General features: G+C 44.9%; 1 protein-coding gene across 1 annotated transcript in view; it reads right to left on the bottom strand.

The window, feature by feature from the left end:
- Nucleotides 1-9,450: 9,450 nt before the first annotated feature.
- nfia (nuclear factor I/A) overlaps nt 9,451-17,884 on the bottom strand; it is a gene marked incomplete at both ends in the record, with an annotated part of 149,503 nt that continues 141,069 nt past the window's right edge. Inside the window, 5 exons of the mRNA XM_079221482.1 lie at nt 9,451-9,692; nt 11,318-11,387; nt 14,610-14,698; nt 15,698-15,860; nt 17,299-17,477. Coding sequence (XP_079077608.1) covers nt 9,451-9,692; nt 11,318-11,387; nt 14,610-14,698; nt 15,698-15,860; nt 17,299-17,477 — 743 coding nt within the window. The remainder of the gene's footprint in view (nt 9,693-11,317; nt 11,388-14,609; nt 14,699-15,697; nt 15,861-17,298; nt 17,478-17,884) is intronic.

Genomic DNA, 17,884 nt, shown 5'->3' with positions numbered 1-17,884 from the left:
CTGCGATCGGCTTTTTATATTCAACGACAGGCTGGAAATATGAATGTGGGCAGTTCTGGGCCGTCGGTACAAAAAAACAAATCCCTGGTTCGGTTTCAGGTGAAAATTTGAACCCAGCGACCGAAATGTCTTCTGGATGCTAAGATTTCTACTCTACGCTGAAATACCATGGTTTTCTACTACGGATCATGTTTTCTGCCAAACGTTTTCAAAGCATGTTGCTGTGATTGGTACTTCTAGATACATTTCATTCTGTCAAATCATTTTCAATTACTTTCTTATGATTATGAAATTAAATTACAGCCGTAGCTTGGAATTTCTGTACTGACATTGTTCCTTTGAGCTATTGGCTAATGATCTAAGCGTATACTTATTGGCTGCGTTATTTTTCAGTTAGGCTTTAGTTGAGAGAGCATTTACCACTTTGAAGAAACACCTCCCAGGTGAAGGGGTGTGAAGAAACGTAGATGTCCTATCAGAATAATGGAGAAAACGCCATTGGACAACGTACACCACTGCAGCGTGTCCTGGAAAATCTTTAGCAGTAAGGTGAAGCGGAACCACTTGCAACATCAGTGGCATTGTCCTTTAGCAAAACAGTCTGGTCATCAACAAAGTTTGTCATCGCAAAAGTTTTCTGACCTAAAAGAGATGCACAAGTCGAAGAAACTGTTTAGTTTCAAAGAGCCGAGCCGCATCGACAGGCTGCGAGTCGAACACAGAGAGAGGAGCCACTGGAGGTGAGCTAGACAAGCCGATCGACCCCAGCTGGCCTGGGACTGGGAGGAGGGGGGAGACAGAGAAGGAGAGAGAGAGGGGGGAGTCTCCCAGGTGCCGGCTACCTCTTTCTCTTTCTAGACCTTTCTCATCCTGGAGGAGCGGGCGGCCCGTTTGAAGTCCAGCCGAGGGAGACGCAGAGGAGGCTCGGTGAGGAGGGAGGGGGATTCTGTCCCGGATAGTGCTGAGCGCTGCACAAAAAAAAAGGCCGAGGACATCGATTTGGTCTCCTGCAGGAAACTGCCTGGGGAGGAGGAGAAGAAGGAGGAGGACTCACCCAGAGCCCTTGCAGAGATTTCTCAGCCTGCTGGTCAATGGACGCGAGGGGTAAGGGGAGGAGGGGTTCAAGGAGGCCAGACCAGCCGGGTGTTTGCTGATGTCTAAAGGTTAGCTGGGGATTGTGGGATAAAAAAGAACAACAAAAAAACCTGCGAGGCGGCGGCAGTCCGCCGTTAGCCCCCGGGCAGTCATCATGGTGGCACACCCATCAGATCGATGGCAATAAACCGACACGCGGTAGAAAAACCACTGAGGTGTTTGGTGGTGGTTTCATGTCGGGGATGAAAGAGTCCCATGTGTGAGGATGGACGGATGAAGGAGGTGAGCAGAAAAAGGTTTGAGGCATACAGGGAGAGGTAAGAAGGAAAGGGAAAGAGAGAGGAACCAAAAACAGTAACATAACAATCTGGTTTTTGTAACTTTTTTTTCTTTTTTTCTCATTTGTCATCGTAACAGTACTAGGCGATTATGGAAGAGCATGCAGTTATATCTTATGATTATTGTACATTAGCTATAATCAGAAGGGCCTGACAGACAGCAAAGGCTACTGGTGGTCAGAAATGTCAACAGTTACAAACAATTATCGTATTCGGTATTCAGAAGAGCATTATAATACAGGTTTTCACAGGCACTACATTTGATCTTTTTCAATATATCATGTAATATGCTGGTTTGCTTTTATTTTTCATTTCTTTTTCCGATTTCATCGTGTGACTCGTTCGGCCCGTGGAAGCTGGGATCTGGAAAAAACGGAAGGACGGATCGTAAAAGAAGGCAGAGGCCGAAAGGGTTTCACAAAGTTAGATACCAGAGTCCTCGTGGGACGCGAGAGCGCACGAGAGCGCACGTGGATGTCTTGTTTTGAGTCAGTGCATAGTTTTCATGCAGATTAGACTGCTATGCTAGATACGCTGTCGGGGGAAGCATGATGGTGGTAAGTTTTCCCAGCTCGCCTCCTCTCCACTGGCTTGATTCAACACTTAGCACCGTGTGATGGTTTTGCAATCGGATAAATAAATATCTTTGCAAAGGAGCGGCGACACCGTAATTCCTTACCGCTGAGCGCTGGAGAGCAGCTTCAGTGTTACCTGCCTCCCCGTCCAATGACTTTCCTTCATCTCTCTAAAGTGGCGTCATTTGTACTCATTTCCACGGCTCGTCGCGCTGAAGGATGTCTTCCCTCCGGCCCCCGCCGTTGCCGAAGACAACAGCAGGTCTTCGACTCGGGTTTTCGAGCGAATGAGAAGCAGCAAGAGGACGGATTCCAGGTGTCACCGAAGCTCTTCCCCTAGTTCCACGAGCAGAGGCTACTGTAGGTTCAGCGTTGCCACAATTCACATCCTCGGGTCTTTAAAGTGATTCAAAGTACATGGGCGGATTAAAAATACCCTGGTCTGGAGCCTGAAGAATTCTGCCCCTCTTCACGTTCAAGCCGTTCAAATTCGATTACTTCCCCGAACCCCATTTCAAAAAACAGCAGACTCGCACAGCGGTCCAGCCTGATGGATTTGTCTCTCCGGTGGTGGGTGCGGGGGGTAATCTCAGCCCGGGGAGAATTTGGACAAACGTGAAGAACAACAAAGGCGCTAGCATTAAAAAGCTCAGCCTTCGTTCAACCCTGTTTCCTGATGGAGCGGCAGAATTCCTCAAAGGCAAAATCCCCCCAAAAAATCAACTCTTGGTGGGGGAGGGGGAGAGGAAGTGCTTCTCTCCTGGATTTATTTTGTATTTTTAAAGACAGTCTTTGACTCTCCAGCTCTCGCTCACGTTGCTGGTTGGGCACGCTTTTTGAGTTATCTAGATTCAGGGGGAGCGGAGCAAGTAAAGGATTCATCGGGGCCGTTATGAGCTCAAAGGGTTTGTCAGATTTGTTCGTCAATTCAAGAGCGCGTCCCCCTCCCACCCCCCCCGGGGTGAGATAGCACTATGGTGCTGGTTAATGCAGCCGGTTCTCTGAAGCCTCGGCCTTGATTCGCTGTTTGTTTGGTGGTGAGAGCATTCCCCCAGTGAGCTGGAACTCCTCACAGCTTTCCCTTCCAGTGGGATTGGAGTTGTCGCTCATTTTGCATTCTTCCACTTTAATTTGCACCTGAAACTCATCTTGCCTCCCGTCACAATCAATCAGATTGCCACTTACATGTCCCCTTCCTTAACAAATGAAAATAAAATAAAAAGCCTTTCTGCTTGTTCCAAACATTCAAACCCACGATACATTTTTTTCAAAATGGCAACATTTTAGAATCCTTGAGCAATATCATACACATTTCCCCAAAATACCCATGGACCTGCAACCAGGCTTTTGTGGGTTTGCCAAAAAAGTTTGTAAAGGAAGGAGACAGTTTGTCTACACTGGATTTGTCTCAGTCACATTTTTCAATCGTTCGTTTTCCAAGCTGGAACATGTTTCTCAGAGAAACACGCACACGAGGGGTAGTTTCTTTATACTTGTATGCTTTTTCTTTTCTGTTTAGAACCCGTAAACCCACAAGACATGCAATCTTCATCACTGAAAATCTATTTTCCTCCAACGTGCATGTGCAGCTACAATGATTGCGTATTGGGTTGTGTGAGAAAAATCTAAACCTGTTGATTAATCAATATGTTGTTCTACAGAACTATATTGATAATTTATGATTGTTTAAAGTGATTTATTTCAGCAAACTGGGAGCATTGGCATTTTTCTGCTCTTAAAGCGATCTAAAGACCAAATGATCGAACGATAAATGTGGAGAATGATCAATCGACAAGGAAAGTGATTCTTGGTCGCAGCCCTGGTTGTGAAGATGGACAGTGTGAGAGCACATCCAGTGTAGACCTTGTTGGGCGCCTAAAGGAGCTGCTGCTCCGCGGCCCGTTTAGACCAGCTGCGAGCCTCACCTCAGAATATTTATCGAGGAAAGAGGCAATACACCCGTCGTGATAGAAGCTGTAGAACTGGAGGGGAATGCAGGAAATGAGCAGAAACTCTAATCGCACCGGAAGTTCTGGTCGTCCCGATGACTTGCCGTTTCTCGGCCGATTATCTGCTGCATGAATGTGATGCAGTGATGGAGCAGCAGTGGATGTGCGGATGGACTGGAGTGAACCTCCAGCGGCCTGGAGTGAACCTCCAGGCCGAGGGAGGGCTGGAAGAGGAGGAGAAGGAGGAGGAGGAGGAGGAGGAAGAAGAGGAGGAGGTGATCTTGTGGGCCAGTGAAGAAAGAAACAGATGGAAAAGAAAAAGAATCATGTTGCATAATCAAGCTGTTTATTTTCCTGCATGGAATGGTGAACACAAAAAAAGATGCCAAGATGCATTTATAGTAGGGGCATCCTTTGGCTGGCTATGTCATTGTCTCCTGCCTAAAACTAAAATTTTTAAATGCATAAAAAAGAACGCTTGCTTTTCTTACCAATTTTCCTCAGAATTACCTAGATGTAGCTTCATCAACACTGATGCAACAAATAACCTTCAAAACATACAGCATACTGTAACATCCATTTACAATGGTCTTATCACCACAGCGCCCTATACTTTTTAAGTACAGGAATATGCTATACCATCAACAGAGGAAATGTTCTTAAATACATACAAAAAGGAAAAGAAAAAATGAAGAAAAAAAATAAAGAAAAATAAGGAAACAGGAAAGTTTTTAACTTAAATCCAGTTCCCGGAAAACAAACCAAACCAGTTCTAGTAATGTGGCCTCGATACAAACAATCAGAAAATTCACAACACTAGTTTTTCCTCATTTTATCAATGTTACAAAAGTCCTGCATTATAAAATAGGGCAGCTTTAAAATCAGTGTAATTAATAAAACTATACAACATACAAACACGTCTCTCAGTCGGGCCGAGTGGCCCTGCTGCTCTGCCCTCCCGTCCGTTAAGAGCTAACTCTTCACTGCGTCTCTTCGCTGCTGTACCAGAACTAAATTACACACACAACACAAGAACAAAAACACACTGCCCAAACTATTGCTTTTATATTCTTTTTCATTTTTTCTTTCTTAAAAAGGGTGCAATTTTGTCGTTATCTTACACACAACACAGCCAAAAGTCGCTGATTAGATGCTAGGCTGTTTCACAAGGTTTTTGTGACACTTAAAAAAAATGTCCGTGCAATTTTTTTAAATTCCCTTCGCTCTTTTTAAGCCCTGGAAGCTGTATTTTTTTTCTTTTTTTTTTTACTTAATACTTTTTCACTATTGTCATTTATTTCATATTTAGTGCAGATAATTAAGGAAGTAATGCCCAACTCATGGCTAAAGGGTAGGCAAGAACAGAGACGAAACAAACATGTCACACTAGGAGGAAACACAACCCACACAAGTGGAACTACTAAACCATCACAGCTGACGGCATCACGGCGCTGTCCGTTACATTTGATAGACGGACTGAACACAGAACAGGTAAACAATGTATTCACTAAAACCTCTGCCGAGCAGGGCGGGGCGTGGTTAAAATGTAGGACGTCATCGAAAATGTTTTTGTTTTTTTATAAACTGTTTTCTGCGCGATGGAGAAGAAGTTGGACTTGTTTAAGGCTTGCTTGTGACCAAAGAAATAATAAAAAAAAACTTTCGGAAAGAGAGACCCAAATGTAATATTGCGGCCGTCTGGAAGATTATCAAAACAGGAAGGAAGGAAGTGGAATTCCCCGAGCGATGGTGGCTCAGCTTTGCTGGAGCGTTGGTGCGGGGCTGGCTTCACAATTTTTAGGGACCGACCACGAAGCATGATGCCAGTCGCGTGCACGCTTACTTTGGTTGAAAGTAAAGAGAAAGAAAAAACTAAACTAAATAAACAATGTCAGTTAAAAAAAGAAAACGTCTAAGTGAGTGCAAGCAGGTATTGCATATTTGATGTCCTCATTGTTCATTTCTGAAAACAAAAAGTAGAAGAACCAACCAACCCAATTTTTTTTAAAGGAAGACTTGAAAATTTCGGAAAAAATATAAATCATCCCATCAGACAAAGGCCAGGATGAAAGGGATGGGTGAGGGTTAACTTGTTTCACTGAACAAATCTACCAGCTAGTGAGCAGTTACATGCTCCGTCTGTTATATCAAGATATTGTCATCACAACATTTTGTGAAATGAGCACAATCTATTTAACTCTTATGAACAGGAAAAGTGGGAAAATATCCTTCTTTTTTTTGTCATCACTGCACATTTGTAGTTTAAATGTAAGCTGAACGGTTTGCAGACAACACACTCTTTGTATTTGCTAAAAATAACTGTTAGGGACCTGAATGCTAATGCACTAAACCTTTAGCAAACCCGAAACAAACTGTTGAAGCTGCTAAACTCAACAGTTAGCCAACCTGACTCTAAGTCTTTAGCTACTCATGTAAATCATTTTACCTGTTAAACTAAACCGCTGTCTAACTGAGAGCAAACTTTTTTTTAGCTGCTAAATATTAACTGTTAGGGAGCAGGGACTTTCAGAAGAAATGTTTCATGGCTTTTTTTTGTCCCCAAAATTACACTAAAAATTTGTCAACAGGAAAGAATACTCCAATTGTTATTACTCGTGTTAATTTTTTCCCCCACCATCTCCATGTCCCATGTCCCAAATGTCACTCACTGTCATCAGGTTAGCTAACATTAGCAGCTAACGATTAGCTAACCTGAAAGAAACCTGGTCAGCTGCTACACCTGACCATGAGCTAGCATTAGTGTTTCTTCAGTTAACTATTAGCTAACCTGAAGGAAACATTTTTAGCTTGTACACCTGGCCATTAGCTAGCATTAGTGTTTCTTCAGCTAACTATTAGCTAACCTGAAGGAAACATTTTTAGCTGCTACACCTGACCAATAGCTTACAGCTGAAAAGTTCATGTTAAACTCACGTTGTTTTTACATAAGACAAATATCAGCTTCACATTAGTCCTGTCAACATTACATAACGTCTGACTTGGTGCTCATTTCACAAAATGTCTGTTATCAGGTACCTGAACATGATTGACCTGATTGTAGCTGGTGTAGATTTCACCGGCTCAGCGCTGCAGGTAGAGAGGGGGCGGGGGGGCTAACCCTAAACCTAACCCTCTTAAAACTGAGAGATTACCAACCAGTAATTCTGGTAATCACAGCGTTCCTCTTCGGCTTTAACGCTATGACGTTAATTGCTCCAACTACCAACAGAACCGCAGGTGTGGAGGGTGAATTATTTAAAGGAAAAAAACTATCAAACAAGACTCTCCACATTGGATCTTGTGCAACCTCTCAGGACTGGACCGTAGCTCAAGGCACATTGATGAGGAACAATTGTTTTCGTGCAATTTGATAACGTACGGATGAAAGAGAGAACGTCTTGGAACTGAAAAGCAGAATTGATCTGTTGCTGAAGTTAAAAGTAAAGAAGGACGGAGGGAAGGAAGTACAAAAAAAGAGGAAAGAATGGAGAGATGCCGAGAAACGAAGAGAGCTGGTTGTTTGTGAAGGAGAGCGATAGAAAAGGCCTTGACAGGGCCAAACTAATAGACGGCTGCTGGCAAGTGCCTGATGTTGGATTTACAATATAGTGTCTTTATCTCACTAACTACATCATCTATGGAAAAAATCGTCACTAACACTAGAACATGCAGATTTTTTTTTTCTTTTTTACTTTTTCACTTAAATTCACTTTTGTTCGACGCTGGATGGTCGTAAGTGTGTGTGTGTGTGTGTCTGTGTGTGTGTATATATATTTATATATATATATATATAGTATAGGAAAGGAAAAACATAACTGAAGTTCAATAAAATGGTAAGTTGCATGTGAAGCGCTCGGCTGTCTATTTGTGGACGAAAGCTTCCAGAGAGTTACCCTCTGCTCCGCCTCTTTATCGCTAAACCACACCCCCTGATTACACACTCATGGCCTATTGGCCAACTGCAGGAATAAGTGCTTTTGATTGGACGGGACCTCTAGGAGACCCAGCCAATCAGCGGGTAACACCCGTTAACGATTATCTCGCAGAAACTGGAGAAAACATGATTACGTTTCAGCTTAAATTCACTCGTTATATCTTCTCCTGATTTTGCCTCATGAGAAATTAAAATAGCTTTTTGCTGTTGTTTTTCAAAAGTAAAACGATGTGCTCATTAAAATAAGTTAATCGCTTAGCATTTTTTTTTTTTAAACAAAATGAAAAGCAGACTTAAGCTGCGAGAAATGCTTTAAAAAAGTGATTGTTGAAAATGATATTTCTTTAAAGGGATTCTTGTTCTACCATGCTAACAGCTTTACAAGATGAACACACAACAAATAATAAACAATAATGTGAATACAGCTCCCCTTATTTCTCACAAGGCTATGGTTTCTAGTTCAATGCTGTGTTGTTGTCTTTTGTACCCCAATATTTTAGAGTCCCAGAGGTGTGAGCGGACTAGGAAGAAAAATATAGTTTATATATACTTTTCATCAACTGTTTTCAACGAGCTATCTTACAAAGATATTTAACTATCCAACAGCTAGTCAACAAAATTGCACTTTCCTCATGTTCAATATTCCACTGGTAAAGTTTTAGTCACTCATCTTTCGCTCTCCTGTCTGCCTGCTGCGTGTCGGACACCAGAGCCTTCTGCCCACCCTTTGCATGCGGTAGCTTCACCCAGACTGGTGGATGGATAGAGGAGGAAGAGGGGACCAGGTGAAATGACGGCAGAAGAGAGAAATATCAATGAGCCATGAAGCCAAAGCCTTTCAGATAAACCAGCTCGGATCCACCAGTGTCTGGTCGCAACACTTCACATCAACAAACCCCCATGTTTACCACCCCAGATCCATCCGAACCCTCCCCCACCCCCGTTGTAACCCCCCGCCGCTTCCATGTGTAGTTCATGTTATTACTGTGAAACAGGCAGGGCGTTGGTTTGTGCCCGCACCACCTCCCCATCAGGTCAGCTCTTTCCATTAAGCACTGGTCCATGTCCTTGGAAAGAGCCTCGTCGACTTCCTCCCTGCCTGACGTGCCACCAACCAGGTGGGTCAAGTGGGGTGGGGGGGGGGGTCCATCCCAGGAGGCGTGTGAGGGCTCAGGCAGCGGGGACGGGGGTTGGGGGTATTAGCTGGTGGAATCTGAGCCAGGTAACACCTCCCCTCTCCCCCCAAGCCCGCCCTGTCCCACTGACCAAACCAACCCAAAGCCATCGGGAACCACCAGGATGGGGGTTTGGAATGGGGGTGGAGGGCACTGCACCGTTGTAAGTCCACTGGATGCACACTCTGCGGAGGATGACGGGAGGGTGGGTATGTAGTTTCTCCAGAGGGGGAAGCTCTGTGATTCAGCCTTGCAGCGTTCCCAAAAACTGCTCTGGCTTGAGGGTTTGTAGGGGTCTGGCACTAGAAATGGACATCGACATACGTACGTCTACAGGGAAGTCCGTGCCGTACGGTTTACAGAGTGGGTGTTTTAACACCGGGGTTAGGACGCGTTTTGATCCGCTGTAGCCATGCTGATGCTGCCGAGTATGGCGCTGGTGGGGGTGGAGTCAGGCGCAGAGGGGAAGGACGAGGAGGGCTGTAGGGGCGGGGCAAGAAAGGACGCTCTGTTGCGGCTGGCATCAAAGGTCAAGGGTCGAGGAGGAGGCTGCAGCGATCTGTTGTGTAGGTGGGTGGAGGGGGAGGAGGGGCTGGGGGGCTCTGGAGTCCTTATCCCAGGTACCACTGTGGAGGGAGACAGGAAGACATGTTACACAGAGTCAGAACAAATGTGTTTTAATGCAACGGGAGGGGTCATCTTGTTACCCCATGTGTGCTTAGATACATTTATATGAACATATAAACCTCTTGAATCTTCAAACTGAAGCATTGTGATTGAAAACAAAGTCAATGTAAATACTAAATATGGGCGAATCCAAATTCGAGTCAAATTCGCTGAGGACAGGTCCAAGCACGCTATAAATTCCCTTTATGTTCGCGTCTTAATGTTTGTGAATGAAATGTCCTCGTCATCGCATCAAACCGCTACTTTGACTACTTTGACTTAAGTTTCTGTTGCTGCTTGTGACTGGAAAAAGATAAAAGTGTGCTCCTTTATTCTTTTGCAATTTGGTGAAAGTCTAACAGTTTTCTGGAGTACTTCAGCCTCAAATGTCCGCACGTGGGTCGTATTTGGTTTAATCAGATTTTACACAAGATCATGTTACACTTTTCCTCTAGCGCCACCCTCAGGACAAACTTTTACGTGTATAGCTCAACAACTGTCCAGAGTCCCAGAAAGGAGCATGTGGTTTGTCCCCCTACTGCAGGACATTAACAGGACTTGTTTGCTCAGGATGAATCTCAGGTTCGGGTCACAGATTCTTGTATTTGTTCGGGACCTCAAACACAACACTGGTTCTCCTGCCGACAGTTGGGAGTGTATGATACTTTCTATCTCCACAGTATGACCAAAGTGTGTGTGTGTGTGTTCTCCATCTCTGATAGGCCGGTATTGATCGGCAAAGGTGCATCGCTCATGTTTCATGAATCCCCCTCGTCTCCCTCCTCTTCCTCACTAACCCCGCCAAGTTCAAGTTCATCCCTGCCTTACATCATGTCTGGTTGCCAGGGACAACCAGACGGCCCAGGACGTGACTACAATTGCCAAGGCAACGGCATCGCCCTCCACCCCCTTGCCCCGCCTACCCACCCCACCTTCTCTTCCGTTCCCCTCCTTCCTCTTCCTCCTCCTTTTTCTTCCCTTGCATTCATCCTCTCTCAATCGCTTTCTCCTCCCCGTCCCGCTCTGCACTACACACACACACGCACGCACGCACACACACACACGCACGCACGCACGCACGCACGCACGCACGCACGCACGCACGCACGCACGCACGCACGCACGCACGCACGCACACACACACACACACACACACACACGCACGCACGCACGCACGCACGCACGCACACACACACACACACACACACACACACACACACACACGTACACACAGACACAGATATTGATTTGAAGTGAAGGCACACACACACCTTCACACACTTTAAAAAATTATGCACAATTTATAAAAACATTTTTTTTATATTTGAACGTAAGGGGAAAGTTTAAATATAACAAATAAAGGGAAATAGTTATTGTGAGTGTGTTGCAGGGTTTCTATGCACTCCTGACTCGTTGTAATTCTATTGCTGTGTGTGTGTGTGTGTGTGTGTGTGTGTGTGTGTGTGTGTGTGTGTATGTGTGTGTGTGTGCAGTAGTGATAGAGGAGAAGACTGGAAGGTTAGTTTTTAATCAATACAACTTGCTGACGCTGGGACTTTTCTACCTCGCTGGCTCCCCCCCCCACCCTTAGTGTCTCCCGGTGTCTCTCGCCCTCTCGCTCGCTCCCTGCACTGCAGCTCCTCCCTCCCTCTGTCCTGAGAAGACTCAGGGAAGATGAAACTCTCACAGGCCAGACAGTGTGTGTGTGTGTGTGTGTGCGTGTGGAGTAATGTTACCACACAGCGGGCTGATGCTGACAGCTGTGATTCAGACTGTAGATACTCATCACAGGAGGAGAGATAGAGAGAAGAGGTAGAGGGAGAAAAAAGACGGAGAACGAAGGTAGAGAGACTTAAAGGGATCAGTCGGGTGGGTTTCCATGTTTTTCTCATTGTCAACAATTCAAACTAACGACGCGTCGGCCCGTCTCTTCTTTCTGTCTTACTGCCTGGTCGCTGTCGCCTTTTGATCAAACAAACAGGAAGAAACAGTGCATTGGTCGGGGGCTATTTTCAGCGGCAGATTCATCCATCTAGTGAGTAGGTCAGGTAGCAGTTGGTGTATATGGGGCCAAGTGAAAAATAAAGTACAGTGTGTGTGTGTGTGTGTGTGTGTGTGTGTGTGTGTGTGTTCCTGGTGATGAAGGGGCAACAGTGCATGGATGTGCTTTTAATGGAGCTCTATGGCTCAGAGGAAGTAGACAAATCAAGCTCTGATACACACACACACACACACACACACACACACACACACACACACACACACACACACACACGCACACACACACACACGCACACACACACACACACACACACACACACACACACACACACACACACACACACACACACACACTACTTGTTAGTAGAAATATTCATTGATTTTGGTAGAAAATTATTCATATTTGTCCCCCCCAAGAAACAGAATCTCCTGAGAATAGAAGCCATCTCTAGTCATGAACCTCTTTCTATCTCTATCTCTATCTCTGATAGAATTCTAAAGTCTTTTACCCAATTCTGTCTCGTCCTGAGTCAGCACTTAGCACACACACACACACACACACACACACACACACACACACACACACCAAACACACACACACACACACACACGCTGACACTGTGAGTCATGAGGTGGGCGTGGTGCTTTTACTGCATGTCTGTGTGCGTGTGTGTGTGAGTGTGTGCGTGAGTTTCACCTTGAAGACTGTGTGCAAATAGGACACGGAGACAGATGATGACTACACACACACACACACACACACACACACACACACACACACACACACACACACACACACACACACACACACAGATGGGAAAGTACCCTCACTGCAAACGTCTGCTGCTCCGATGTAACATAACCGCACTCACACACACACACACACACACACACACACACACACACACACACACACACACACACACACACACACACACACACACACACACACACACTTATTGATCAGGTCATGGCTGGCTGTTGAATAGTAGTGTGTACAATGTGTGTGTGTGTGTGTGTGTGTGAGGTGCGCGTTGATTGGCACGATGGAGGTGCCAACTCCCTCCCTCCGTCTCCGTGGGCGACCGCCACCGTCTCCCGCGGCAACCACCACGCTGACCCGTGTGGGCACGATGCCTACTCTCACACAATGCCAATGCCATCTGCCCCCCCAAAAAAGACCTACACACACACACACACACACACACACACACACACACGCACACACACAGGAATGCACAGACTGTCCAGTTGGTCACCATGGCGATGAGAGGAGGGAGTGTTTACGGTACTGTCCCATGGCTCTCTCTCTCTCTCTAACAGGCCTAATGTCGACCGCCCAGGGTGACTTTTGTTCCTGCTTCTATGTGTGTGTGTGTGTGTGTGAGAGTGTGTGTGTCATTATGTTGATTTCATGTGACTGTGTATGTACGTGTGTGTGTGTCCTGCTCGGAGATCACACTCTTTAATGCAGCAGGCCGTCAATCTACTTACTGCCTTTTATTCATATGAACCAAAGCACACACATTTGCAGTTCTATACTTGTGAGGACCTTCATTATCATAATACTTAGTAGAGACCCTTACTTCACAAAAAATGTCCTTGCTTCCTAAAGACGTTGGCGTTCAACAAAAATGTCCTTGATTACTGAAAACAAACAGAGAACAAGAATGTCCTCAACCTCCAAAATGTACTTCTAAAATCTTCACTTTCCAAACATATTTTCCCTTTCCTAGAATGTCACGACACTCCAAAAATCCTAATTTTAGAGAATGTCCTCACTTACCAAAAATTCAACACGTTACAAAAGATGTCCTTCACCTCAAAAACGATCCCCACTTCATAAAATGTCTTCACGATCGAAAAACATCCTCATTCTGTAAAAAAAAAAGTCCTCACTTCCCAAAAATGTCCTCAGTTTCCCCAAAAAAATCCACATTTTCACAAAAATGTCCTCACCCTCAAAACATTTCTCACTTTCTAAACATTTCCTTCTCTATCTAATTATCTAAAAATGTCCATATTGGACGTTCATCATTGACCTACAATTTATGTATAGTCTTGAAAGATGACGGCCCAGAGAGACAGAAGAAGAAGAAGAAATAACTGGAGTCTGTTTCCAGCAGCACTGACAAACACCTGCCTCATGTCTACAGGAGTGTGTGTGTGTGTGTGTGTGTGTGTGTGTGTGTGTGTGTGTGTGTGTGTGTGTGTGTGTGTGTGTGTGTGTGTGTTGGCCTGTGACAGAGTCAATAAATCGACAGCCTCGTTCACTGCGGGCCACCCCACACACACACACACACACACACACACACACACACACACACACACACACACACACACACACACACACACACACACACACACACACACACCAAAGCAATCAAACATGTCCCGATTGTCAACAGAGGACTCCCACCTTACTGTCCTCTCACTACACTGTGTGTGTGTGTGTGTGTGTGTATGTGTGTATGTGTGTGTGCAAGTCAGGGTGTGTTGGCCAGCCGATTTATGAAGAGTGTAACAATTGGGCAGCCTTGACTTAAATCATCCCCCACATACACACACACACACACACACACACACACACACACACACACACACACACACACACACACACACTCTACTCTCAATAGCATTGGGTTTAATGTGGATGTTGCGTTCACTGACCACCTGTTCCATAGTAAATGTTACTTTCTTATACCACTTATACCCGAGGCTACGCAAAGACCCTGCTCTCTGATTGGCTCTCTGAACTGCAGTTTTAAAATCGGAGCCTAAATATAGCAACATACGTTTATCCACATACTTTGGGCTTAGTTAGCCCCAATAAAAGTGTGTGTGGGGGAGGAGGGGTATTTGTGTGAGTGTGTTACCTGTGGTTGCTGAGGGATGTTAAAGCCGGGATCTCTGGGTCCGACACTGACGAACCGCTGGGCCGGAGATGAAGTGGGGGTGGAGTATGCTGCACGACACACACACACATACACACACACACACACACACACACACACACACACACACACACACACACACACACACACACACACACACAGAGTTTAGTTTATTAAGCTCAGGGTTGTGTTGAGGTGTGGACTCGGGTAACGATTCAAAAGACTCAAAGGTCTTGATCATCACATCAGGATGTATCGACTGTGTGTCGGTTGATTGTAGCTGTATTAGAGAAATAACAACTTTGTTTGGAAGTAATAAAAACACAGTCCAAAAATACCACATTTTTCTGTGAATTGACTAAAGTGACCATAGCTTTGTTTGTTTCATGACCACCGGGTATAAAATGACTCGCTTCGGATTTGAAACACAAAGTCTGAAGAATGACTTTTTTCAAACAATAAATCAGTCCGTGTAGTTCTGAAACCGAATGTTTAGCCTAGTTAGGCACAAAGACTTCCAACAACGCTAATAAATTAAACTGTCGTAGCTAGTTGACAGATTAATAAAGTTTTGAAAGCCTTTTGGGGAATTATTAATAAGCAGATGTAGGTCAGAGTGGTGACAAAGATTTATTTTGCCGTTAAATGAAGCACATTTGGACTCCACTCACACAAGCCGAAACAAAAGCAATACATATATATATATATATATATATAAATATATATATATATATATATATATATATATATATATATATATATATATATATATGTGTGTTGTTGATGAGCGTAGGGAGGATTAAAAAGCTTTGGCACAGGCCGAGTGTGTTTTTGCCAAACAACTGTAAATCAACACTAAACCCTGAAGTCAAATATAATCCAAGCACAAAACGAGTCACCTCTCACAGATTATGAATCATTTCTTTTCGATTTTGAAGTCAATATTAGATAAATAAATTAATATATCTGAGATTTGTTTGTTCTATTTTTTCCTCTCCCTTTGTTGCGGAGGCGGACACAGTTTTTGGAGAATCATTCGTACGACGCGGCAGGGAAAGATCTGCACTCACTGGGTGAGGTGGGCGAGTTGCCCCCGCCGTCGGAGGAGGTGGAGGGCGGCTTGGCGTCGACGGGCAGCGGGACGGGACGGGCCATCGGGGGAGGCGGCGGGGGAGGCAGCATGGGCGTCGGCAGGAAAGGGTTGTGGACCTTTCCCTGAGAGCTACCGTTAGGCTGAGGGAGGCGGGGTTTCAAGAAAAGAAGAAGAAAAAACGACAACAGTCAATACAAGTAGATAAAACATCAACAGGTCGGTCACACGGCTAAACCTGTAACAGCTCAAACTCCCTGCTGTCCTCTGAGTGTGTGTGTGTGTGTGTGTGTGTGTGTGTGTGTGTGTGTGTGTGTGTGTGAGTGTGTGTGTGTCAGCAGTTTTCCTGGCTGGTCATAAAGAATTCTGCTGCCGCTCGCATTTTATCCTGCTAATCTATAAGCATAATACCACAGTACCTCGCTTTACCTCTCTGCCTCCTTCTGTCTCTAATCTTTCCCTATACAGACTCTTCCTATATATATATATTTATATATACATATATACAGTGCTGTGTCTTCTTCAACACATATGCTTTCAGGTGTGTGTGTGTGTGTTCACATTACTATCCTGCATGACTGCACTTGTGTTCTCCAGACGCCAGGATACTGCGGCATAAAAACACCTGACCTTTGTTGTCCGGCGGGAGAAGTACATTTACCCGAGTGTTGTGTTGAGCTACGTTTTACAACCCTTCCTATGTCTACTCAACTCCATTTACTACAGCTGTCGTTACTTTACAAAAGTAGAAAAAAAAGTGGGATGCTTCGTTATGAACTGAGCGACCCGACAGTTTATAAAAGCAGAACTTAAAGGATTAGACGAGTAATCAATTAGTCTGTTCAACAATTGGTCACTATTTTAAAGGTTTAAGTCATTTTTCATGTAAAAACATTTCATGGTTCCAGCTTAATAAATGCGAAGATTTGCGTCTTTACATTTTTTACTCATTCTTTTACTGAAGTAACATTTTAGATGCAGGACTTGCTTTTATCAGAGTACTTTTGTTTCAGTGTTGAATTCGTACTTTTACTTAAAGAAAGAATCCAAATACTTTTATCCAAAGATTGGACAACTTTTTTTGACAGAAGAATTATTAAGGGTGTGTTAAACGTCATATCAACAATGTTTTTGTAATTTCACTTTTGAGATGCATGTCTGCAAGAAGAAGAAAACAGATATATTGTGTGTGTGTGTGTGTGTGTGTGTGTGTGTGTGTGTGTGTGTGTGTGTGTGTGTGTGTGTGTGTGTGGTGGGGGGGTGTATTGATTCAGTGTCTAGACACAGATATATCAACTATCTCACTGCAGACACAAGGCCACACACACACACACACACACACACACACACACACACACACACACACACACACACACACACACATACACACACACACACTGCAGTGTTTTCTGCCCCAGCCCTGCAAACCGATACTGATCCCACCTTTGCAGAGGCTGGAAAACCCAGCTCAGATGTTTCCTGATGTTGTATTTCTATGTGTGTGTGTGTGTGTGTGTGTGTGTGTGTGTGTGTGTGTGTGTGTGTGCGCGTGCGTGTGTGTGTGTGTGTGTGTGCACTTACGTTGAGGAAGCCCACCTGTCCGGCCTGCTGGGCGGAGTCAGGACAGACCAGCTGGACGAACTCCTTGAGCGTCTCCTGCGGGTGATACCTGATGGCCGGGTGGGAGAAGTAGGAGCCGGGCTGCTGCAGGATGGGGGAGGAGGTGAAGTGGAGGCTGGAGGGGGGAGCGTGGGGGCTCGCTGTGGGGCGAGGGAGGCAGGGGGGAGAGAGAGAGAGAGAAAGAGAGAGAGAGAGAGAGAGAGAGAATGATCAGGACATTTGAGAGAGTGAGGTGGAGAGTTGTTTGAGGGATGGGGAGAGAGAGAAAGAGAAAGAAGAGGGAGTAAAAAGAAGGACATTTAAAGTTGATTAAAGAGGGCGGGGCTTCACATGCAAATTCCCCATGACGTACACACACAGCAGAGCAGATGAAACAAAGACAACAGACCATAATGCACCTCTCACACCCAGCTGTCACTCAAAAGGTGTGTGTGTGTGTGTGTGTTTGTGTGGAGGTCAATGAACATTATTTATGTCTTATTTTCTCCTCCTTTGCCTCCTTCCAGTCATCTCTTCCTTCTCTCCTTTCCTTTCCCCTCCTCCCCTC

The sequence above is a fragment of the Taurulus bubalis genome (assembly GCF_910589615.1).
Source record: "Taurulus bubalis genome assembly, chromosome: 7".
NCBI classification, from domain to species: Eukaryota; Metazoa; Chordata; class Actinopteri; order Perciformes; family Cottidae; genus Taurulus; species Taurulus bubalis.
The sequence above is the reverse complement of the archived record's forward strand: the minus strand, read 5'-3'. Positions and strand labels throughout refer to the sequence as shown.